At 38.2% G+C, this 24948-nt stretch overlaps 1 protein-coding gene and 1 pseudogene across 1 annotated transcript; one reads left to right on the top strand and one right to left on the bottom strand.

The window, feature by feature from the left end:
• Positions 1–6714: 6714 nt before the first annotated feature.
• On the top strand, positions 6715–12505 carry LOC125404127 (uncharacterized). The gene is made up of 4 exons (XM_085690779.2): positions 6715–7802; positions 8515–8641; positions 8843–8900; positions 9539–12505. Exons 1-4 carry the CDS (start codon positions 7689–7691, stop codon positions 11430–11432), a joined length of 2193 nt encoding a protein of 730 aa, XP_085546905.2. The 5' UTR covers positions 6715–7688; the 3' UTR covers positions 11433–12505.
• A 9767-nt stretch (positions 12506–22272) lies between these two features.
• Positions 22273–24169, bottom strand: LOC125404130 (DNA topoisomerase 1 pseudogene; annotated as a pseudogene).
• Positions 24170–24948: the final 779 nt, after the last annotated feature.

Here is a 24948-nt window from a genome sequence, read left to right as displayed (position 1 = left end):
TCTTGGTTTTTAGAATTATTCATTCTTCATGCATGCTTTATTTGCATGTATATCTGTGTTCCATTTTCATATAGTACATGGATACATTTTGACCTCTTTTGAAGGCCAAAAGAGGGTATAAGACCTCCCCCTCCAGCTACTGCTTATCTTGGCTACTGTTAAACTGCCTGCTGGGACAAAAGCTCCCCCTACACTGTTGAGTAAGATTACAGGATGTGGGATTTGATCTAAATGCTTGGGGCTACATTTAGGTCTTGAATAATTGAGTGTAGTCTCAGCTGGCTGAAATAAATTCTTTTAGTTGGATATTTAAAAAAAAAGAAGGAAAGGAAGGAAGGAAGGAAGGAAGGAAGGAAGGAAGGAAGGAAGGAAGGAAGGAAGGAAGGGAAAAAAGAGTGTATAAAATCCCCATCCCCTGGGGTTGCAGTTACAGACAGTTGTTTGCCACCCGGGGTGCTGGGAATCAAGCATGGTCTCTCTGGAAAAGCCGTCAGTTCCCTAAACTTCTGAGTTACCTCATTAACCTCAGAAGAGCTATTTTTTTTTCTAATTTTTTTTTTAATGTCACATGGGTTTTATTTATGTTCCTTTCTCTGAAGGTTACATGTTTTTGTGAGACAACCTAAACAGTAATGTTGGTTTCTTTATATTCTCAAGACCGTAGAGACCATATGTGTATGTGTGTATAATGTATGTATGTTTTATTTTATTTTTTTGTTTTGTTTTTTTTTATTTTTTTCCCTTCAAAAATTTACACTTCCTCCTCTCATATCAATCCCCTCCTGCTCTCCCACTCACCCTCCTCCCTCACCCTCCCTCCTTAAGGGAAGGCAGGGAACTCTGCCCTGTGGGAAGTCCAAGGCCCTTCACCCTACATCCAAGCCTAGTAAGCCTTGCATCCATAGAGACTAGGGTCCCAATAAGCCAGTACATGCAGTAGAAACAAGTTCCAGTGCCTTTATCAATGGCTTCTCAGTCATCCCCCATTGTCAGCCACATTCAGAGAGTTTGGTTTGATTGCATGCTCATGCTCATTCAGTCCCGATCCAGCTGGATTTGGTGAGCTTCCATTAGAGCTCACACTGTCTCAGTGGGTGGACCAACCCCTCGTGGTCCAAACTTCCTTGCTCATCTTCTCCCTCCTTCTGCTATTCAACTGGACCTTTGGAGCTCAGTCCATTGCTCTGATGAGGGTCTCTGTCTCTGTCTCCATCCGTAGCTAGACGAAGATTCTATGGTGATATTCGAGATCAGTGTGATAGTGGGACAAGGCCAGTTCAGGCACCCTCTCCTCTGCTGCCCAAGGACCTAGCTGGGGACATCCCCATGAACACCTGGGATCCCCTCTAGAGCCAAGTCTCCTGCCAACCCTAAAATGGCTCCCTTAATGTAGATATCTTCTTCCCTGCTCCTATATCCGCCCTTCCTCCATTTCCACCCTCCCACTTCCCCCTAGCTCTCTCCAGTCTTTCCTTTGTCCCTTCTCTCTTCCCCTCTCCCCTTCCACCACCCCCACCCCTAACCCCACCTCCATGCTCCCAACTTTTTCCCAGCAATCTTGTTTCCTTCTAATTTCCAGGAGGATCTATATGTTTCTCTTTTGGTTCACCTTGTTATTTGACTTCTCTAGGCTTGCAAACTATAGTCTTAATGTCCTTTGTTTTTGGCTAGAGTCCACTAATGAGTGAGTATGTACCATATTCATCTTTTTGGGTCTGGGTTATCTCACTCAGGATAGTGTTTTCTATTTCCATCCATGCAAAATTCAAGATGTCATGGTTTTTTACCTCTGAGTAGTAATCTAGTGTGTATATGTTCCATACTTTCTTTATTCATTCTTCCATTGAGGGGCATCTAGGTTGTTTCCAGGTTCTGGCTATTACAAATAATGCTGCTGTGAACATAGTTGAACAAATGCTTTTGTAGTATGATTGGGCATCTCTTGAGTATGTTCCCAAGAGTGGTATTGCTGGATCCTGAGGTAGACTGATTCCCAATTTTCTGAGAAAACGCCATACTGATCTCCAAAGTGGTTGCACAAGTTTGCATCCCCACCAGGAATGGAGGAGTGTTCCTGTTACCCCACATCCTCTCCAGCATAGGCTATCATTGGTGTTTTTGATTTTAGCCATTCTGATAGGTGTAAGATGGTATCTCAAAGTTGTTTTGATTCGCATTTCCCTGATCTCTGAGGAGGTTGAACAAGATCTTTTGGCCATTTGAACTTTTTCAGTTGAGAATTCTCTATTCAGTTCAGTACTCCATTTTTTAATTGGGTTAATTAGAATTTTAATGTTTAGTTTCGTGAGTTCTTTATATATTTTGGCGATCAGACCTTTGTCTGATGCAGGGTTGGTGAAGATCTTCTCCCATTCAGTAGGATGCCTTTTTGTCTTAATGACAGTGTCCTTTGCTTTACAGAAGCTTCTCAGTTTCAGGAGGTCCCATTTATTCACTGTTGCAGAAGAGCTATTTTTAATTTGCTTTTTATTGCTGAGATATACACTAGGACTGAAACAGGAATTAGAAAAGAACACTGCTTACTGGGTTGCTCTTCAACACTTGCTCAGCTTCATTTCTCACTGAACTCAGGCCCATATGATAATATGTAGTGTAACATGTGGGGGCCGGCTTGTTGGGGTTTCTGTCCCGCCCGGTACCCCAACAAGCCAGCAAGCCCCAAGGAAAATCAATCACACAGAGATCTCTATAAGCTATAAAGCTGATTGGCTCATTAGGTCAGGCTTCTTGTTAACTCTTATAACTTATATTAACCCATTATTCTCATCTATGTTAGCCACATGGGCTCAGTACCTTTCTCAGTGTGCCAGCTTACATGTTGCCTCTTCAGTGGTCTGCGCAGGAATAGCTGAGGGACCTTCCTCCTCCGTAGCCTTATTCTATTCTCATTGCCCCGCCTCTACTTCCTGTCTGGTTGACCCGCCTATACTGCCTGCCTGGCCAATCAGCGTTTTATTAAAATATGATTGACAGAATACAGACAATTCTCCCGCATCAATGTGGTATCCAGAACAGATTAGGTCCTCACACATCAATTACAAATCAAAAAAATACCCCCAGAGATTGCATACAGGCAAATCTGATGGAACAGTTTCCTAGTTGGTGTTCCTTCTTCTCAGATGACTGTGGCTTGTGTCAAGGGGACAAAAACCTAGCCAGCACAATTGACTCCTTGTGATCTTGACATACAGATTCACCACTATTATAGCATAACTTTTCCTTTCCTATTTGTCCCCATGATCTCACATTATTATCACAATATAAATCAGAGTATAAATTTAGGAATCTCCACGGTCTTAAAAAAAAATATACACTTTAAATATTTAGTGTCTCTTAAATCCAAAATGTCTCCTCTGTGGGCTCCTATAAAATCAAGTATAAGATATGCACTTCTTATTTCAAAAGGAAAGAAGCAGAGAACAGGTACCATTAGCTCAAAGCAAATTCCAAATTCATCAATGTTAATCACAATCTGTAACTCAGTGTCCTTCATCTGGCCTTCACTTATGACAGTCTAGTCTCCAAAGGGCTTAGGGGACACAACTTTTCTGTCCTACTGTTCACAGCACACATCACTTGACTCCTTGACTCAGACTACATCAAGTCCACACCTGCTTCTGTCCTTGGCAGTCATCCATGGTGTTGGCATCTCTTATCTGCTAGGATCCATACAGGTCGCAACTTCCCCTTTACTTTCTGATTTGTCTCCTCAAATTGAAGGAAATATTAACAGCATTTGAGATCATTCTGGCTAATAATAGTTAAAATAATTACATAGAAGATGAGAAGGCTAACTTGGATAAAGGAAAATGTCTCAAGAAGTTTTTTATTATATGGGATTATTTGTATAGTGCTGGAGTTTTTTGTTGGTTTTATATTCAAAGGAAATTGCGTATGTTTCTTTCAAAGTATGTAAAGAATTGTGTTGGGACTTTAATGGGTGTTACTTTGAATCTATAGATTGCTTTTGGTAAGGTGGCCATTTTTACTCTGTTAATCCTACTGATTCAAAAGCATGGGAGATCTTGCCATCTTCTGATATCTTCTGCGATTTCTTTCTATAAAGACATGGAGTTGTTGTCATACAGGTCTTTCACTTGCTTGGTTAGAGTTATACCATGATTACTTGATGTTGTTGTAAAGAGTGCTGATTCTCAGATCTCTTTCTCAGCCTGTTTGTCAGTTATATATAGGAGAGCAACTTTTTTTGTTACTCTTTTATCCAACCACCTCAATAAAGGTGTTTAGCAGCTGTAGGAGTGTTGATTGAGGTTTTTGTCCTGCTCAATCCTTGTTCTGCCCAGTTCCCTCAGCCATTAAGTCCCCAAAAAAAATCACACAGAGGTCTATGTTAGTGATAAACTGATTGGCTCATTAGCTCAGGCTTCTTGCTAACTCTTGTAACTTATACTACCCCATTATTCTTATCTATGTTAGCCACATGGCTCGGTACCTTTTTCGGCAGACTATCTTGAATATCACCATAGAACCTTTGTCTGGTGACAGACCGAGATAGAGACAGAGACTCACATTGCAGCACTGGACTGAGCTCCCAAGGTCCAGTTGAAGAAGAAAAGGAGGGAGAATATGAGCAAGGAAGTCAGGACTGCGAGGGGTTGGTCCACCCACTGAGACAGTGTGCCTGAGCTAATGGGAGTTCACCAAAGCCAGCTGGACTGGGACTGAATGAACATATGATCAAACTGGACACTCTGAATATGGCTGACAATTGGGAACGACTGAGAAGCCAATGATAATGACACTGGGATATGTCTCTACTGCATGTACTGGCTTTTTGGGATCCTAGTCTATTTGGATGCACACCTTCCTAAGCCTGGATGGAGGGGGGAGGGCCTTGGACTTCCCACAGGGCAGGGTACCCTGCCCTCTCTTAAGACTGGAAGGGAAGGGGGGAGAGTGAGTGTGAGAGTGGGAGGGAAATGGTAGGAGGGGAGGAAGTGGAAATTTTGAATGATATTATTTATAAAGCAATAAAAAAATCAAAAATAAGATATTGACTACTTCTATTTCTTTAGGAGGGATTGGTCTCTTTAGACTTTTTATCTGATATTGTTTAAACTTTGATAAGTGGTATCTATCAAGAAACTTGTCCATTCCTTTTTTCAATTTTATGTAGTAAAGGTTGTTGAATGTGACCTAATGATCCTATGGAATTCTTCAGAGTCTGTTATTATGTATCTTTTTTTTTGTTTCTGATTTTGTTATTTTGAATATTTGCTCTCTGCCTTTACTTTTGATAAGGGTTTATCTATTTTGCTGATTTTCTTGATACATTGGTTCTTTGCATTGTTCTCTTTGTGTTTTATTGATTTCAGTTCTCAGTTTGGTTATTTTGTGCCGTCTACTCTATGCTTCCTTTTGCCCTACAGCTTTGTATGTGTTAAGTCATGAGTATGAGATCTCTCCAAATTTTGCATAAGCAACTTAGTGTTATGAACTTTATTCTTAGTACAGCTTTCATTGTGTCCCATAATTTAGCTATGTTGACCATTTATTTTCATTGAATTCTAGGAATTCTTTAACTTCTTTCTGTCTTTTTTTCTTCCTTGATCAAGTGGTAACTCAGTTGAAAGTTGCTGAGTTTCCATGAGTTTGTAGGCTTTCTGGTGTTGTTGAAATCCAGCTTTAATCCTTGGTGGTTTATTTCAATTTTTTATATCTGTTGAGACTTGCTTTATGGCCAATTACATAGTCAGTTTTGGAAACGGTTCCATAGTCAGTTCCATAGTCAGTTTTGTAGAAGGGTTATAAGAAGGTAAATTCTGTGTTTGTGTATTTATAGATATCTGCTACATCTTTTTAAGTCATAACATCTGTTTCTTTATTTCTCTGTGTAATTTCTATCTGGATGGCCATTGTTGCAATTTGTTAATAAGATATTGATACAGCCTATAAAGTTCATTGTTCCAAGAAGGATACCCAAAAGTTGCTAGGTTCATTGTTCAGTGAGAGTTGTGTATTAGTTGCAAGTATTACATCTCTGGACGAAAATGTATCCTGACTGTTGGGAAGTCAGGTTATACCTGCAAGTGTTACAGCTCTGGAGAGAAAAGTATACTGACTTATCAGGAAGCCAGACTATACCTATGACTGTTTAGGGACAGTATGCTGAATATCTACAGCTATGAAGAGAAAGGTACCCTGACTTATCTGAAAGTCTGGCAATACCTACCTACAACTGTGAAGGGAAGGTATTCAGGATACCTACAACTTTGATGAGAAAGGTATCCTGACTTGTTGGGAATTCAGGCAATGCCTGAAGCTGGGTTCAGGGGGAGGTAGTCTCCTTGCCAGCTGTGGGTCCTGCATGTCCAGTTTATACAGAATACTGTGAATCAGTCCAGGGAAGAGCATTTTCTTGCTCAAATGGCTAGTGCCTTTCTCATTGAAGGCAAATTCTGTAATGAATTACTTCAGTGCCTATCAACCTCTCCAAGTAATTGGTACTGCCAGAGCAGACATGTCTTACTTTTGAAAAAGTCTTAAGTTCTTAAAGCCTTTTAAATGCCATATTCTCTAGGACTTTGAAGTGTTGAAGATTATCTAACTAAAAAATATCTCTGTATATCTAGGAAACATAACTTACATGATTACAAGTTTGACTATTGTTAATGACTCTCTGTAATTTTTAATTATGCATTACATTTTTAAATGAACTATATAAATCTAATACTTTAAACAAGACTAGAAATATACATATAACAAAATTGACCTAAAATTTTTGCCGAGAAATCAAAGTCCATACCAATGTAAAGTATTCATTTCTATATCATATTCCATCCCACCCTCTTTTAAAAAAGGAGATTGACTGTGACTGTTAACCACTTCTAATCAACTCACTTTAAATGAAAGCAAACAATTATAAGCAAACATTTCGAGTTTTTGTGCATTGGTTTTTCCAAAGTGCTTTCTGCTGTTGTTGGGTGAAGTATTTTTAGGGTTCATGGAGACCTTTTTTGGTGGTTCTTGTTCTATCAAACCACATTGGCCTGGAAGGAATCTACGGGTGCTCTTCATCTGTGAAAACAAAAGCAGAACATCTTTATCAAAGTAACATATCCTTAAACTCAAATTTTGAAGTCAAGATACCTTTAACATATATTTGTTGGTTTAGCTTATCAGTCCCTAGAATCAAATGACTCTCTGCAGTGAAAAATTCAAAGAAAACACAATAATATGCACAATCTAGGTTCTCTGTGTATTTTCCATCTTTATGTGACTTATTTGTTTTATATTATTTTTACTTTCTCTTCAAATTCTTTATTTTTCAAAACTTTCCTTTTATACCTATCTATATTTGTCCTCTCTCACCAAAGTCTGTGCACATTTTTGAAACACACTATGTCTCCGTTAGAGGGGTTTTATGTCTAAAACTGTCCTATTATGTATCTGAAATCCTTTTCTAACAAGGAGATTTTTGCTTTGTTTAGTTTATTTACATGGTAAGCAGTATGGTTTCTGAGTCCCTGGATGCTGACTCTGCCTCTCTCAGCCTTTCAATATGGTGGAGTACAATTATCACTAGCTCTGCAAACCATGTTCGTCACCCCAGCTCCAGCAAACTGATTGCTACATATTGCTCACAAACCCCATGAATGCTCCACAGCAGGACCTCATGAAAGAGCCAGAATCATCCCAGACACAGCATGATCAGCAGATGGCAGGTCTTAAAGGAGCAGTGTCTCTCCTACCCACCAGCAAACAGAGGCTGTCTGGAAAAAATACAGCTACCAGGAAGCTCCAATTCGACTCCTCTTTTTGTGGGTCTAGAAACCCTTTATTAAAGCTTTTTTAGGCTTTATGTAGATGTATGTTTCCAAACATTGGGCACCATTATGTAGTTACAGATATTCTCCATTCCTCTGATTGCCCTGGACCAGTTTCTCTCCACCCACTGGGTCCTAATCACTAGCGCCCACAGCTGCATTAATATTGATTATCTACTCTTTGACCTATTAGATAAGCCTTCTTATTAACTAACTCTACATCTTAAATTAACCCATTTCTATTAATCTATGAGTCAGCATGAAGGTGTGGTTTACTGGAAGAGTTTTGGTGTTTTTCTCCTTCAGCAGCTTCATGGCATCATCTTGACTCCACCTTCTTCCTTCCTCTATTGCTGCTTGGATTTCCGCATTGCTATACCTTATGTCAGGCTTTTCCTCTGGCTGTCACAGATTATTCTGAGAAAAGTGACATAAGGCACAAACAGTTTATTTCATATCACAATTGAAGTGTCCAGTTCATAAAATTCAGAAGTGTGAAGCTGCTAGTGAGTGACACAACTAAAGAATAGTAAATGAGATAGTGGGTCATCAAGTAATCAAGATAGCATCCCATGGATATTCTTCAGTAAATCCTATTTATATAATAATTTAGAGGTTTCTTCAGAAATATATATACAAGATGATTATATATCTTATTGGTCTTTCAGTGAAAATAAATCATTCTAATTAATATATGTACTCATAGGGGCCAGTAAACTTTGAGGATGTGGCAGTGAACTTCACCTCAGAAGAGTGGGCGGTGCTGGATTCTCATCAAAAGAAGCTCTACAGAGATGTGATGAAGGAAACATATTTGAACCTGATCTCCCTAGGTAAAAAGTACTACATATACCCATGGCTTATGCAGTCAGTGAAGAACTGTGTCATGCTTATGCGTGTCATGTTGGTATTGAATTCTTGAAGTGAAAATGTGGTGAATTTAGTATGCATACCCATATCATAAGAATTAGATTGCAGTAATTTTTATGTTGAACATGAATGTGTCATTATGTATTCTCTGGATTTTTTTCTAGAACAAGCACTAGAGGGAAATATTGAAGAGGACTCTAAAGATCTCAGCAGGAATATGGGGTAATTTTTTATTCAGTAGAAAATAATTTATAGTACACATTTAGGACTCAAAGGACAATTGAGAATTTGTCAAGCGCTCCAAATATACCTAAGTGAAACATGATTCTACACAAATTCCTGTAATGGAGCATTGTATTGTGATATTCAATATTTGTGTATTTCATGTCTTTAATCTATTAATATTACAAATATGTCAAGTGGGACTGAGGGCAGAATAAGTGTTTCCAGTGGATTATTACACAAAACATCCCATTATATGCAAAAGGTTTTGCTTTCTGTTCATACTTATGAGGTTTTGAGCATCAGTATTGTGCTTTGTCTGCTTTCTTTTGCTGTGACAAAAAAAACCCCACAACTCTTGTCATGAATCCCTGTCATTAAATCTAGTTTTCTTAAAGATTAAGAATTATTCTTAAGTTCCAAGCCTGTGATCCAGCTCCTTCATAATTCTTAGAGAAGTAAAATCAATACTCTACTTCTTCACACATGGCAGGGTCTTTCCATGTCTACATAATGTCCTTGACATTGATACCATTATTCTATTCCCTCTGAGATAATATAGTTGTGTTCCACACAGGCCAGACTCCAATATTTCTCTTGGCTACAGTATTGCTTTTCTCATTTTTTTTTGTTTGCAGAATTCAGGGGATTGAGAAAGACCATGAATATGAATGTTATACTGAATGTGATAAAAACCAGCAATCTTATCTAGAGAGTATGATCAATAAAGACATGCCATCCAGAGTAAAAGCTGATGAGACTTCATTTTATGTAAGAAACATTATTGGTCATTTATCCTCACATGGGTATCTCAGAGAAAATACTAGAGGGAAACTACTACTGTTTAAGGGAGCTGTGGCAAAAGCTTTTACACCTCAGAAACATTGGAAAGATAACAGTTATTCTGAATCACTTCAAGTACTTGAAACTTCTCCTGAAGAGAAACCCGGTAAAATTCAACAATGTAATGAAGCCTTTAGGAGTCTCTGTTTTGATCAGCCTCAAGAGAGAACTCATACTGGAGATAAACTCAATGAGGATGTCTTAATGAGATGCACATATGATCAGAATGATGAAGGAACCCAAAAAGAAGTGAAACAATTCGTATGTAATCTCTGTGAAGAATCTTTCATTGATTCTAGCGATCTTACCAACCATGAAAAAAGTCATATTGAAAAGAAATGGTACATTTGTAGGGAATGTGGCAAAACATTTAAATATGCAGCATGTTTTGAGAAACATAAAGTAACTCACATAGGAGAGAAGCCATATGCTTCTATACATTATGGAAAAGCCTTCACCCAATTCAATCATCCTAACAGTCATGAAAGCAGTTACATTGGACAAAAGCCTTATGCCTGCAAGCATTGTGGAAAAAATTTCACCAGTTCTTCTTATCGAAACATTCATGAAAGAATTCACACTGGAGAGAAATCTTATGCCTGTAAGCATTGTGGAAAAGCCTTTAACCACCCCAGTAGTCGTAACAGACACGAAAGGAGCCACATTGCAGAGAAACCTTATGCCTGCAATCATTGTGGAAAAAAGTTTACCAGTTCTACTTATCGAAACATTCATGAAAGAATGCACACAGTAGAGAAACCTTATGCATGTAAGCATTGTGGGAAAGCATTCACCAATTCCAATGCTTGTAGTATTCATGAAAGAATACACACGGCAGAGAGGCATTATACATGCAAGTATTGTGGAAAAGCTTTTTCCTGTCCCAGTCTTCTGAATTCCCATGAGATAATTCACACTGGAAAAAAGCCTTATACATGTAAGCATTGTGGAAAAGCTTTCAACCACCCCAGTAGTCGTAACAGACATGAAAGGAGCCACACTGCAGAGAAAATTTATGCCTGCAAGCATTGTGGAAAAAAGTTCACCAGTTCTACTTATCAAAACATTCATGAAAGAATTCACACTGGAGAGAAACCTTATGCATGTAAGCATTGTGGGAAAGCATTCACCAATTCCAATACTTGTAGTATTCATGAAAGAATGCACACGGCAGAGAGGCATTATACATGCAAGTATTGTGGGAAAGCCTTTTCTTGTCCCAGTCTTCTGAATACACATGAAATAATTCACACTGGAGAAAAGCCTTATGCATGTAAGCATTGTGGAATAGCCTTCAACAACCCCAGTAGTCGTAACAGACACGAAAGGAGCCACACTGCAGAGAAACCTTATGCCTGCAAGCATTGTGGAAAAAAGTTCACCAGTTCTACTTATCGAAACATTCATGAAAGAATTCACACTGGAGAGAAACCTTATGCATGTAAGCATTGTGGGAAAGCATTCACCAGTTCCAATGCTTGTAGAATTCATGAAAGAATGCACGGGGTTGAGAGTCAATATACATGCACGCATTGTGGAAAAGCCTTTTCTTGTCTCAGTCTTCTTAATATTCATGAAATAATTCACACTGGAAAAAAGCCTTATGCATGCAAGCATTGTGGAAAAGCCTTTAACCACCCCAGTAGTCGTAGCAGACATGAAAGGAGCCACACTACAGAGAAGCTTTAGACTTATATATGCATGCATTGTGGGAAAACCTTTTTCTGGAGCAGTCACCTGAACATCCATGAAATAATTCATACTGGAGAAAAAGCCTTATGTATGTAAGCATTGTGGAAAGTCATTCAACAACCCCAGTAGTTATAACAGACATGGCAGGAGTCACACTGCCAAGAAACCTTATTCATATAGCTCTTGTGGAAAAGCCTTCACCATTTTCACTTCCTGTAAGACTCATGAAAAGAATTCACTAAAGAGAAGTCTTATACATTTAAGCAGTGTGGAAAATCATTTACCCGCTCCAGTCAGCTGAACATCCTTGAAAGGGTTCAAATTGGAGAGAAGGCTTTTGCACGTATACATTACAGTAAAACTTGGAACACTTCAACTTGTCCTGATTTGCATGAAAAAAAATCAAAATTGAGAAAAACCCTGTGTGTGTAAAAGATGTGGAAGCTGTTCATTCTATTTATCTTAACAGACATAAAATAGTTCACTTGAAATTAAAGCCTTATGCACGTAAGAACTGTGGAAAAGCCTTCAGCTGCTCTTGTGATCATAACAGACCTGAAACTCTTCACAGTAGTCAGTAACCTAATGCGTGTAACCATTATCAGAAAGTCGTTAGGAGATTCACTTGGTATAAGAGTAGAACCATTTCACTGGATAGAAACCTTTCGTATGTAAACATTGTATATAAACTGTTTCTTGTTGTTGTTGTTGTTGTTGTTGTTTTCATTTTAACAAGCATAAAGATCTCACACAATATCTGTAATGTGGGAAAGTCTTCAGCACATCCAGTTTCTGTAACCCGCATGCACAGGTTTACAATGGAAAGAATTCTAATCCATATATCCATTTAAGTATTGTTCAAAGCCTTTAGAGTTCCTGCTGCCATTCTAAAGAATTCACTCTGGAGACAGACTTTACATGTATAACCATGTGGAAAATCTTTTATCATCCACAGTTCCTACTATACTCAACAAATTTTTTCACTTTTGAAAACCTTTATGTTTAGAATAAATGTGGGAAAATAGTCAAAGGGTTTAGAATGAATAAAACTCAAAAGTGTTTGTCCTCTTTGGTAGTGTGTTCCGGAATTTCTGTGTTTTACATCAGCTGGTCATGATTCTTCCCAGTAAATATAATTATCTGCATTGCCTCCCTGGATCTTATGTGGTGGAAATAGTGTATCATATTCTGAAGCTGTCTTCTAACAATCACATGTACACTTCCTAATGAACACACGCACACATACACACACATGTAGACATACATGTGCACACACACAAACAGAGTAAGAGAGAGACACAAATGTGTAAAAAATAACATTCATAGAGGTGGAGATACAATTAACAAATACAAATTTTTAAGGTGGAACAAAAGAGATTATGAAATGTGTAAATTTGTAATTTAACTCCTAATATTTAGTATATATAAAATGAAAACAACTTATAGTAAGTGCAATAATTCCTGTCATTTTTTGTTTTTCCTTTTTTTTCAAATTATGATTAGTGCAGTAGCTTTGAAAACAATTGCAGTAGAGGTTCACTTGAAAATGGCCCAGTAGGTTTTTTGAAACTTTGTTCTCATTGGTAGATTTATGTGAAGATAATTAAAAGCTATGGGCTCTTGGTGAATATCTGCCACTCTCGCTACATTTTGAGACTTCTAGTGTATTCTCCTAGTGTATTGTCTCTGCTTCTTGATTGTAGATTTTCATGTGAGCTCCCAGTTGTTGCTGCTGCCATGGCTTTGCTCCTCCACCACAGACTCCAACCTGCTGCATCTCCAATCCCAATACAACACTTCCCTTTCAAAGATGCTTTACTAATTGTGATGTGTCACAGATACACAAAAGAACTCAGATAATTGTTTTCGATCTTTAAAAAGAACCAAATGTAATCAAAAGTCTTATTGAAAAACTATGAAAAGGCTGTTTTCATTTTATATTATATTAATGTTGTGACGCTTTTGATATACTTGATTCTCATATCAGAAATAAATTTTAATACTATCTGAAAATCATTCCAAAATTTTTAGAAATGAATATCTTGAGGGAAACTCATTCAAATTTTGGGAATTTTTATTCTTGGCCCATTCCTGTGCAAAAGATTTACTTTCCTTTATGTTTTTATTAGGAAAGTAAGATGTGGGTTCTGTGGTTACTCCAGGTTGTCTTCTTACATGTGACGATTTGGAATAAGGAAACTTAATGAGAGAGAAGAGTTTCCTTTCTGAGTCTGTGCTAGCACACTTGTTTTCTAGTTGATTCTATCTACCAAACCATGTTCTGTAATAAGATTTTTTTGTAACTGAATAGTTTTCCATAGGCAAGTGGGGAAGAGGCTAGAGTAAGCTGCTGGACAGATTTGGGTGTGTGTGTGTGAAAACTGAAAAAAAATTTCTAATTAGTGATGAAATGAGACATTCTATACCAGAGAAGTAGGGGGGGGGGAAATACCAGTGTTGCTTGATAATGGTTGAGAAGTGGTTATTGTGTAAATACCAAAAAGTATTGTTGTTAATGTATATATCATATCTAATATTATATAATGTATTATATTGATGTGGAATAATACTTTTGTACACTGTGAAGATCCGTCACTCAGACTGATTTTATGGAAAGCTAATTGACTGATAGCCAGGCAGGAAGTATAGGCTGGAGAACCAGACTAAGGACACTGGGAAGAAGGGCAGAGTTGGTGGGGTCACTAGGAAACTCAGAGGGAGTAAGACAAGCTCATGGACAGACAAAGCCTTGGGCCACTTAGCAATACATAAGATTAAATAGAATTGGCTTAGTTTAAGTTGTAAGAGCTAGTCAGAAATAAGTCTGAGGTATCAGTCAAGTATTTATCATATTTATGCTTATATTTTCATTGAAATACAAATGTTGCATTTATTGTACATACCAACCACAGTTTATTCTTCCTCCTCTTTTGCTGGTACCCCTCTGCTTCCCATCTACCACCCTCCCCTTCCATTCCTCATAAACGTCCTCTAGGCATTGTGGAATACTATATATAACATAGTACTATGTTCTGCCCTCTGCACAATGTCCTCCACACCCACAGCTTGTAGACCAGGTTGAAGGTACCTGGTGAGAGGACTACAGAGATCACAAATTACCTAAAAACACTTACGTGTCCTCCAAAATACCCTTTTACTTCCAGCCCACATTTGGTGAGTTACACTGTAATTTTGCACATCGTGCACACGACTTACGATTCTTTTCTTGCTCCAGGAGTCATGTGCATTCACATGACAAACAAGCACACATACACATACATGAAACAGACAGCTCTTACACTATGTAAAAATGAGAAGTTTAAGAACTGTGCATATGTGTTTTCTCCTTGGAGGTCTTCACAAATCTATATAGAGAGGGGTGATTTATTCTTCTATTATTCATTCTAGTGTTTGAAAATACATATTTTTCTTGGCCAGTTATTGTTGTGGTTTGCTGGTAATAATTAAGTGTTTTTTCTACCAGGTAATAAAACAAGGGCTTTTACTTTGGAGCTACTTATCAAAAAGAAAAATTTTAGCTAAGTTACAACTTGATTTCTCCATGTACTGCTTACAAACCATATGTTTCCTTTAGTAAAAGCTTTGTGGTGGGCAACAGTGAATATTGACAATAACCTGCAGTTTGAAGGAGACCTTAGTTACTCCTGGGCCAGAAATAGAAGGAAAGTGTCCCAACCTTGGCACTAATTTCTCATTAATAACTGATGGCACCTGGGGCAGCAGTGATCATCAATGGAGAAATATCCATTGAGTCATCTATATTTTTAACTATGGTTTCAAACTAGCTTTCTCTGTAACATGGATGTTGTGATTTTTTACCACATACACATACACCCTATTCTTCAAATATTACAACTGCTCTCTTTGCTTGTACCTTTTAACCCACTGTTAAACTCTCTGCCACTCTTTTATGTGATGTGTTCTAACAAACTCTTCTTCCCTCTAATTGCCCCCATCTTTATGGTCTTTCCTACACACATGGTTAAATATGCATGGAAATGTGGTAGCTAGAATCTTCATACAAGAAAAAAAAACCTAAGCATTTTTCCTTCCGTGTCAGGTTCACTCACCCATGATATTTTCCAAATCCCATCCAACTGCCCTCAAATTCAATAACTTAAATGCTTATAACCATGTAAAAATTTTTTCACTGTATATATTTACCACATTTTCAGTATCTACACATAGTATTTCTCACACCTGTGTTCTGAAAAAAAAAATGAGGATAACATTACTACACATTCAAATTTTAGTAAGAACTGTTGAAAACTGGAAGATGTGCCTTTGTTATTATCCTGTTAGTATGCATTAGAAAAAGCACAACGTGTTCGAGAGTTATCTGAGACAAACTAGTACTCCCTGTTTGGGGGTGGTAATAACAATGCTGATTATGTTTCTATAAGAATTTATAATTATAAATCAAAAGGAATTTGGGTAGTAAACAGTCACATAATGTTCTATAATCTATTACTTTGGGGGCATGCTCTACAAAAAAAATTAAAAATATCACAGGACGAGAGAGGGAAACTAATTAGCAGTGTGACATCTGTGCCTCCTCAGAAAATATTTGTCAGTATGTGTGCTGGTATCACAAAACATTTCTCTCACAAGACTGACAAAGTTTCAACTTTGCATCCAGTATAGACACTAGGATATTATACACATAGATAATCATCTGTGTGTGCTTTGGACAAACAGAGGATTTTAAGCAGAATAGATTTTCAAACCACCCAATGTCCTAATGATTTCCATACATATTTGACCACCAGACACCATCTGCAAGGGCTGTGTGTTGCCTAACTGATGATGAATGTCACTATGGTGGCTTGTTAGAAGTGCACATACATATATGTGTCTAGTCTGGGAACTTAATCATCCCTCTATGCTATCTCTTTTGACTATTCTAATTTATTACCTTATTCTACCTCTTAGAAATTAATCTCTAGTCATGTTTTGTCTTGCTCAATTTCCATTTATTTTGATGGGTAGGTCCATAAATATCTTCAATACCAATAGTAAATTAAATTTTGAAGATTTTTGTTATTGACTTGCTATTTAGCTAAGGCTTCCCTTGAAGATGCCCCTTGCTTCAGCCTCCCGAATGCTAAGATGGCAGAAATGCCTATTCGCAGTCAGGTGGAAATGATAATTTTCACTTTGTCTAAGAATTTCATGTATGAAGATACCACAGAGGAGGAACTTACTAAGAACATAAGTGTGGAGATGTGTCATCAGTATAGAGCTTCTGTGTTCTCGTGGATGAACAGAGTTCTTTTCCCAGCAGCCATGTTGAGTGGCACACAGACACACACACACACACACACACACACACACACACACATAAATATTTAAAAAGAATGCAGTCTAATTCCTATGATTTATTTGTGTTAGAAAGTCCCATTGCTTTACTTCTACTGATATCCTTTGTGTTGCATAGTCCCTGGCAGAGAGTCAAATGATCATGTATGAGGGGAAATGATCAAGAGACTCTAACTCCTTCAGTGAGCCAACTATAGGAACAATTCATGCCTTTCTTTTCATATTGTGAGAGGTGAAGGGAAGGAGAGAGAGTGGGAGATGAAGCAAAAGAGTGTCAATGTAAATTTAGGCATATATGTCCCATAACATACATATGGCGGTCACAGGACAACAGGCAGACCTGTACTGTAGACTAGTCTCTGATAATGACACTGTGGTGCAAATGAGTACTGAATTTGTTAACATTGTCATCTCTATGGTTTCAAGGTATTTTGTTGCAAACTCAGTTTGTATTGGAAAATTAGACTTCAGAAAATGAATGTTTGGTGTCATAGTGTACTGATGAATTTTATTGCAATTTTATTCCAAGTTCTCTTGGAAGAGTGAACTTCACTTTAGATATTGTATTGATCAGAACAGCCTGTGATCACCCATGTCTATGAGGGATTCTTTTGATTGGTGGCTGGGGACTAGTACATATTTGGCACCACTATCACATGGCAGGTGGTCCTGTATAAGAAAGTTATCTGTTCATGATCCAGTCTACAGTGGAGCCACTAATCAAGGTCTTCCATGGTTTCTGCTTGTCTTCCTGCCGTGGGTTTTCTTAGTGCTGAACCGTGACAGTGGCCAGTCACTGTCTTTTGTGTTAGAGTTCTTTTGTGCTGGTTCTTTTGTGTTAGAGACATTTTGCATAACAAACCATGGGATTATAAAGGGAATTTAGTTCACCTCTGTCTCAACTACATAGTGGCAAAAAGTTTACATTTTCCACAACATTCCAGATTTGAAAATTAATAGCCCATCCTCTTGAGCAAACTACATATTTTTCTGGGGAAAAAGTTAAGGTTAAACTGAGGTAACGCAGGTCCCAACTCTCAGACTTGGAAACCCTGGTCCTGGGTGACTAATGTGAATATGTATTTGAGCGGAAATCATGCTACCCAATTGTCTATAAATATTTAGGCCTTCGTTGTGGGCAAATTAACTGGAACTGAGCAGTGAAATATCTACAGTATATGGAGTGCATTTCAAATACTCAGCCTCAGAGACACATAAGTTTACCTGCTATCAAATAAAGAGAATTTAATTCCCTGCCACAGCAACTATTAAAATATCTAAATGAAATATTTAGGGCTCCATTAAATGTTTGATAACATGTTAAATTGCCATTTATTTCTTTAAAATAATATTTATTTTGACTAAAAAATAACTTTCAATGAAGTCATAGAGCTAACTTTTGTACAGAGATGTTAATGATAATCTATTTACAGAAAATAATAACTTGATTTCCTTTGTGGTGATTGTCATGCATAACAAAAATAATAAGTCTTAATTTTGTTGTATGGCATTTTTGGTGCCATTAGACAGCTTTATAACCGCTCTGGAGTCCCTGCAAAGCCTGGGACTAATTAAACATAAAGCTTTGTAGAACAGCGATAAACAAGCAAATAAATAAATAATATTCAGTTAAAAATTTTAAAATCCTTAGATGAATGAATCTCATTTTGTATGTCAGAATGTTTTGTCTGCATGTTTGTATAATCATCATGATTGTTTGCTGTGGAAGTCAGAAAAGGGAACCAGATCATTTGGAATTTAGTTTATAGATGATTAGGAGCCACCAAGTAGTTTCAGGATATAAAATCCATGTCCTTTGTAAGAGCAATAAGGATTCTTAAGCACTGCACCTCACTGTAGCCTCAACAGCTACATTTCTAAGCAGGATTTTCTTAATGCTATATCACATATCCATTGTTATGTTCAAGACTCATGTTTGGGAACCTGAACCAGTGTGGACAGAAGAATAATATTTTGGGTCCTATCTCCAGGTTAACTGAGCTTCATGGGATTACAGGACACAGTGAAATATCTCTGACTCTGGTAGTCTCCTGCTCTGTAGATCAGAGAGGCCATGAGAAGGAAGACTCAGTGGCTGGAACTAAGCAGTGTACATTTTACACAGTGGAGGGGAGTCAAGATGGAGGGAAATGACATTAATCATATGCAAGGGTCAAATGGTTTACTCTATAAGAGTGTGTCACAATTGTCACAATTCCCAGTCATGGAGGAAGAAAATTTTAAATCAGACATCTTTTCACTGACTAATTCTGGGGCAAAACTGAGGTATTTGAAAAGCGTTCCCAGGCTTGTTCTTTGAGAGTGGAGCAAGGGCTTGGTATTGCGTTGTTGCTTGCTTGTTTTGCTCTCGGCTTCTCCAAGTTGAAGAAATTGCTTGAAGAAATATTTAATCAGGAATTAACATTTTCATTAATATTAGATTTCATAGCACAGAAGAAAAAAAAAGCAGGAAAGAGACCGGAGTCTGACCTCAGAAGACAAACAGCTCATTATCAAGTGGTACCTACTTTGCTGCTATGCAGGGAAGGTGTGCAATGGGAGAAAGCTACCAGAGACTCTTCACAGGGCTGGTGGGGGCAGACTTTGGAAAGAAGACATCACACCAAGTTCTTACACTAAACCCTGCTATGCAGTCTCTCCTTTTGGAAATCATTTGCCCAAGAGAGATAGGTTGCTAGGAGCCTTGCTCGTAATGGGTTCCATGACCTGGGATGGATGTGTGAATTTGGTGAAAGAAGGAAAACTCTGACCACCTGTTTCAAACAAGTGGCTGTGGCCCTGAATAGCGTGAGTCATTTCATGGATAGCATGAAACTATATTCATAGTTTCAATAGTTTTGTGAACAGTTTCACTCATATTTGTTTCCTTAAGTTTCTAATAATAATTAAAATAATTGCCAGTTTGTCCCCTTACTTCCTATCCTTTCCATCCCTGAACTTCCCCACTGATAATCATTGCCTACTTGATTTGTAACTTTAATATCACAAGCATAAGCAGTAAAGCAAGTAACAAACGACGTTTTCTAACGAGGCACATCTACAGGTAGAACAGTGTGCCCAGTCGGCTGTCTTCGCAGTTACAGTGTTATGAAAAGTGAAAAAGAAGTTTAGCTTTGGCAGTTAATATTTAGCTGTAGTGAAATTCAAACTCTCACAATCAACTCATCAGCCAAGGCTGAATCACTTTGTTCCATATTCTATACTTCTGTATCTCCTTTGGAGAATATACCAGGCTTTCCCTATCATCCTGTAGATTACATATCTTAGAAACTTAATTTTAAGTTGACATTGCTTATCTCTTGTTCTCCAGTCCCTGTCTTCTCAGCTTCCTACAGTGTTGAGTCCTACATTATGGGCATAGTTATTCGAAATTAAGGCATTTGGGTTTCTATAATTTTGCTTCATTATTCCCTATTCCTAGACTGTTCTCATTAACTTCTGATATCATCTATTTATTTGCATTTCTCTTAGACTCTTGTGGTTAGGATCATTCTTTCAGGACAATTATGCAAATTTATTATTTCTTGAACTATTGTTACTCTTCAAACTAGTCAAGAGGTATACTGGACAGGCAACATCCTGTTCCTGAGAATCCTGAATTCATAGTCACACCTGAAACATCAAAGTCTTCAGCACCTGTGTCAGGTCCAGTGTACATTTTTAACAGCGTCCCCTCTGTCTCATCCAGAGAGTCATCAGGGGAAAGTGTTTCCAAAAGCAACAGCCATCTCATCTATTGGGCTCTAAGAAAGTGAATCTAGAGGCAGCCAGCAGTATGGTTTGCGTAAGGAAAGCAAGGTGAGCAGGTAGCACAGGTGCTCCTGGGTCATGCCCCAAATATACAACAAACTATCCATCACCCTTGCTAAAAATGGGTTAAATTCTCCCAGGCCTTACCAAAAGGAGAGCTTGTTCATGTCATTCTCAGGCCTTGTTCCCTGAAGAAGTCACATGGCTCCTGGCAACAGGCTCTCTTGGGAGACAGACTTTCTCAGCAGATATTCATCTGTGGACTGACACATGGTGAGAAGCTGAGAAGTTTCTGCCTTCCTCCATCCCTCCATATGTGCTATACATGGTCAATAAGCCCAGATGTGATCATCTATTTCAAGAGAACATTTTTGAACTCACCAATGTGGGGGTTATTTAGCTGTGAGGACAGTCAGTCACATCATGACTAAGATTAGTTAAAACAGTCACTGTCATATGAAGAACATCTGTGATGGTCATGTTCAGAGATGCAATTTAGTTAAAATTTCGTGAGCCTAGCTTTTTTCCCCATTAAGTTATAGGAGTTTGTTTTCAATAACCTACAGTTGATTAAAAAGGAATTCATGATAAAAATAGAAGATACTTGAGGAAAAATGAGGGAATGGCCTCTGCTCACACACTAAGCTAACAATGCCTTTAAAACTTATTATTGTAGCAAAAAAGTCTTCACATTAAAAATTTTGCTTTTTATGTTTTTCCCCCATTTTTTTACACAATTACAAAAGAAAAAATAAAAGTGTTAAAATCTTTATTACTTTTCTTTTTGTTTTTTTTTTTGTTTTTTTTTTCTTTTTGTTATTTTTTTTCTTGAATCAAATGCTCATTTTCCTCTATATTTATTGACCTGTAGAAGTTTTTAGACAATAAAATCTTTCAAATGAAAGTCTGGGATCTCCAACGAAAAAGATGGATCTCTTAAAGGGTATCAAGAATTCTCCAAACCAAAAATGACGGGGAAATGGTTTAAGTCACTGATTATTTCATTATCCTCAGACTCACTTGCCCTTCATCTCTCCTCACCCCAAGCTACACGATCTTTAAGATCAAGAAGGCTTAAATATTTTAAAATAATTAAAAAAGAAATAAAAATTCACATTTAAAAAGGAGCACTCAAGTCAGGAAATATTTTCCCATTGTGCTTTTCTGTGAATAGGTGCCTGAACCAAAACACAGCCACTGTCACAACTGCTTCAAGTTTAATGAAATCTGATTCCCATGACGATACAGTGACAACTCCAATAAATGTGCTGGGTTTTTTATTTGTTCTACTTAATTTTAAAATCCTTAAATAGGGGAGAGGAGGTAGCTTAGGATTTTGTTTCTATTAAAATGTAGAAGTTATTGCAAAACCCTAACTATAAAAACGCACCAGTATAATCAGGCTTCACATACAGTAGCTGAGAGAGTCCAAACATTGCAGCAAAACTGAATTTGCCTGGCAGGATGCTGACAAATCCCCATTCACTTGCTGTCTTGAAAATGAAAATAAAATTCAAAACAAACCAAACAGCTAGAATTTTGAAATCTGAAATATTTTTAAATAAGTTGTCCATAGGACAACTGGCTCCGTTGTTCCTTATAATATCCAGGTCTATCTTTTTGCAAAGATGTTGGTTTGTTAAGACTTACAGCCTCTCCCTCGGGTCTGTGGTCTAGTGAGGCTCAGTTTATGCATCTTTCCCAAATCACACTGTCCCTTTTCATAGAACCCCTGGCAAGATTGGTCATAACTCGTAGTTCTCATTGGTCTTATCAATAGCCCAAGCAAACTTCTCCCTCTGGATTTTGTTGTAAATCTTCTCAATAGGGACCCCCTCCCCTCTTGTTACACCAAGCCACTTTGTTCCTAGGGTCCATATAATTGAGTTCTGAAGTTCCCAAGGCAATTTGTTTATTCTCCCTTCCATCTGTGGCTTGAACTTCCAGCGTCATCAGCTGCCCTTCTTGTCTCTGGACAGCCTTCTTTTTTGACTCTACAACCTTCTTGGTCTTTGCATCCTTCATGACTTTGGCATCAGCCTTAGCACTTTTCAGGTCCCTTCGAGCATCTGCTATCTGGGGTTTATTGGCAGCAATTTTAGACTGCAAGTTCATCATTGACTTCTCAAAGGTCTTTCTTGGCGCCCTCTGGTGGTACAAAGAATCGCAATAGCTCGATTGGCAAGGTTTTAAGAATCTGCTGGTGCGTTCTCATCAGGGGCTGCGAGCTCTTTAAGCTGCTGTTGTAGCGTGATAGAGGCAATGTACATACGGAAAACCTTAGCAGTCAAAGCTTCCATGAGATCCTGAAGATGCTTATTTAGAATACCAGTATTAAGTCGATCAAAAAGGCCATCCTCGGGCTGCTTTTTCTCCATAAATAGTTGTAAGTTCTTAAAAACCTTCTCAATGAAGTACAGTGCTACAGCTCTCTGCCGAACTTTCATCTCTTTGGGCTTCCAGTCTTCCCGACACTGATTTCGGATATTGTCCACACACTTCTTCAGCCGCTGAGCAGTCTCATATTTCTGCCCTTGATTCGGGAACTGGGATTCAGCATGATGTATTTGATAGAAGCCTGAATATTCTCTGTCCAGGAGACCAGCCAAGTAACCTTGTTATCATGTCGGACTTCTTTCCATTTATGTCCTGGAGGAGGAGAAGGAGCCTTGGCATCTTTGCTACAGTTGACAATGATGTCCTCAGACATGATCCTTCTCTTCAGCATGCCCATCTTGGGATGGTTACCTCGGCCACGAAAAAGTCCTGGAGGCTCTAACTTGAAGTTTGCAATCCACTCTCTTATGATTATTCATAACACAAAAGCCATATTCTTTCAATAATTTTTCATTTTCTTCTTTGATTTTCAATTTTTCTTCCTTGTTTGTCTGCTTCCGAACCTCAGACTGGGCTTTAAAATATTGGCTCATCTGTGTGAAGTCACATTTGCTTAGGTTGGTAATCGTATTTTTCTCGTCATTAGTCATTTCCTTTCTCCAATCTTTGAAGAAATTTTTTTCTGAATATTTCCTTAGTAGTATATTCATGATCAAGCATTTTTGCAAAGAATGTAGCTACTTCTGCTTTGGGACTCAGCTTCATAACTTTCAATTTGCCATCCTCTTCTTCTAATTTTTTTTCTTCTCCTTGATATCTTCTGTCTTAATTTTCTTAGGTTTATAATCAGCATCATCCTTGTCTCGAGGTCTCTTCAGGAGTTTTATATCCTCTTTTGGAGGAGCAAAATAGCCATCATCTTCAGGTTCATCTTTAATTCGTGGTGAACTAGAGAAACCATTTTCCTTCTCCTTTATTTTTGCATTCCCAGCTGCTCTAATCTTTTCCTTCTTTCGTTTTTCCTTGTCTCTGTCTTTATGTTTGACTTTGTGTTTTTTCTGAACTTCCATCTTTGTGTTTGGTTTTCTCTTTCTCTTTATGTTTCTTTTCAGAATCTTTATGTTCACTGCTGTTGTGCTTAGAGTTTTCCCTGTCCTTTTCCTTATCCTTCTTGCGCTCTTTATGCCGGCGTTCTCCCTTTTTGTGTCTATCTTTGTGTTTATGAGAATCATTCTATTGGAAATCCGCTTCAATCTGGGGTCGTTGTGGAGATGGTCCCCGCTCATGTGGGCCATCGGGCCTACGCTGAGGGCTCAGAGGTAGCGCGGGTAGAGGCGCAGACGTTCGGGCGGCCTGAGCAGGCAGACGGAGTTCCCGAGAGGCCTGAGTGACAGCAGCCAAGGGCCCAAGACTCCCAGGGCAGCTGACAGACTCGAGCCTAGGTTTTAATGGCTGAATTATCTCAACACCCCAGCGTAGCCATCTGAAGAAAGTATTGGTGAATGTTACTGTTTGTTTCTGTTAAAATCTTAATGTGAATCAGAGGCGGGTATACGACTCAGCAGGTGATACCGCAGATGTCTATTCCAGAGCACCTTGGCTGGTTTCTACCATCTGTAGGCCAGATAAATTGATATGAGTCCTTTGAGACAATGCATTTTGTAAATCATTGAAATATTAAGATGTAAAAAAACAAAATACTCAGATCAACTGTTTTCTTTTAAACTTTATATGCAGGGGAACTAATATAAAGAGAGACCATGAAAGCCGAGTTAAAATTCATAACATTATTTTCTTAAATTGAGATGTGACGGGGGAAGAAGGGAAGATGGATGGTTTTCTGCTGGCCACATTTCAGTTACTCTGGGCAGGGTGAATAAATGTTTTCTGCAGCCAGACCCTCCCAAGCAATCTGAATGGAGATCAAAGCTCTCTGACTCTTGGCCTTTTTTTGCCACAAATATGCCAAGATAGGCCACTACAATATCTTAATTCCAAGAAATGGCTGCTGGGAGTCCGCGGCCTGCACTGTGAGCTGGTTTAACTGCCCCGGACCTGAGTTATT

The sequence above is a fragment of the Myodes glareolus genome, chromosome 6 (assembly GCF_982192425.1).
Source record: "Myodes glareolus chromosome 6, mMyoGla1.1, whole genome shotgun sequence".
Classification (NCBI taxonomy): domain Eukaryota; kingdom Metazoa; phylum Chordata; class Mammalia; order Rodentia; family Cricetidae; genus Myodes; species Myodes glareolus.
This window is presented reverse-complemented; position numbering and strand designations above follow the sequence as displayed.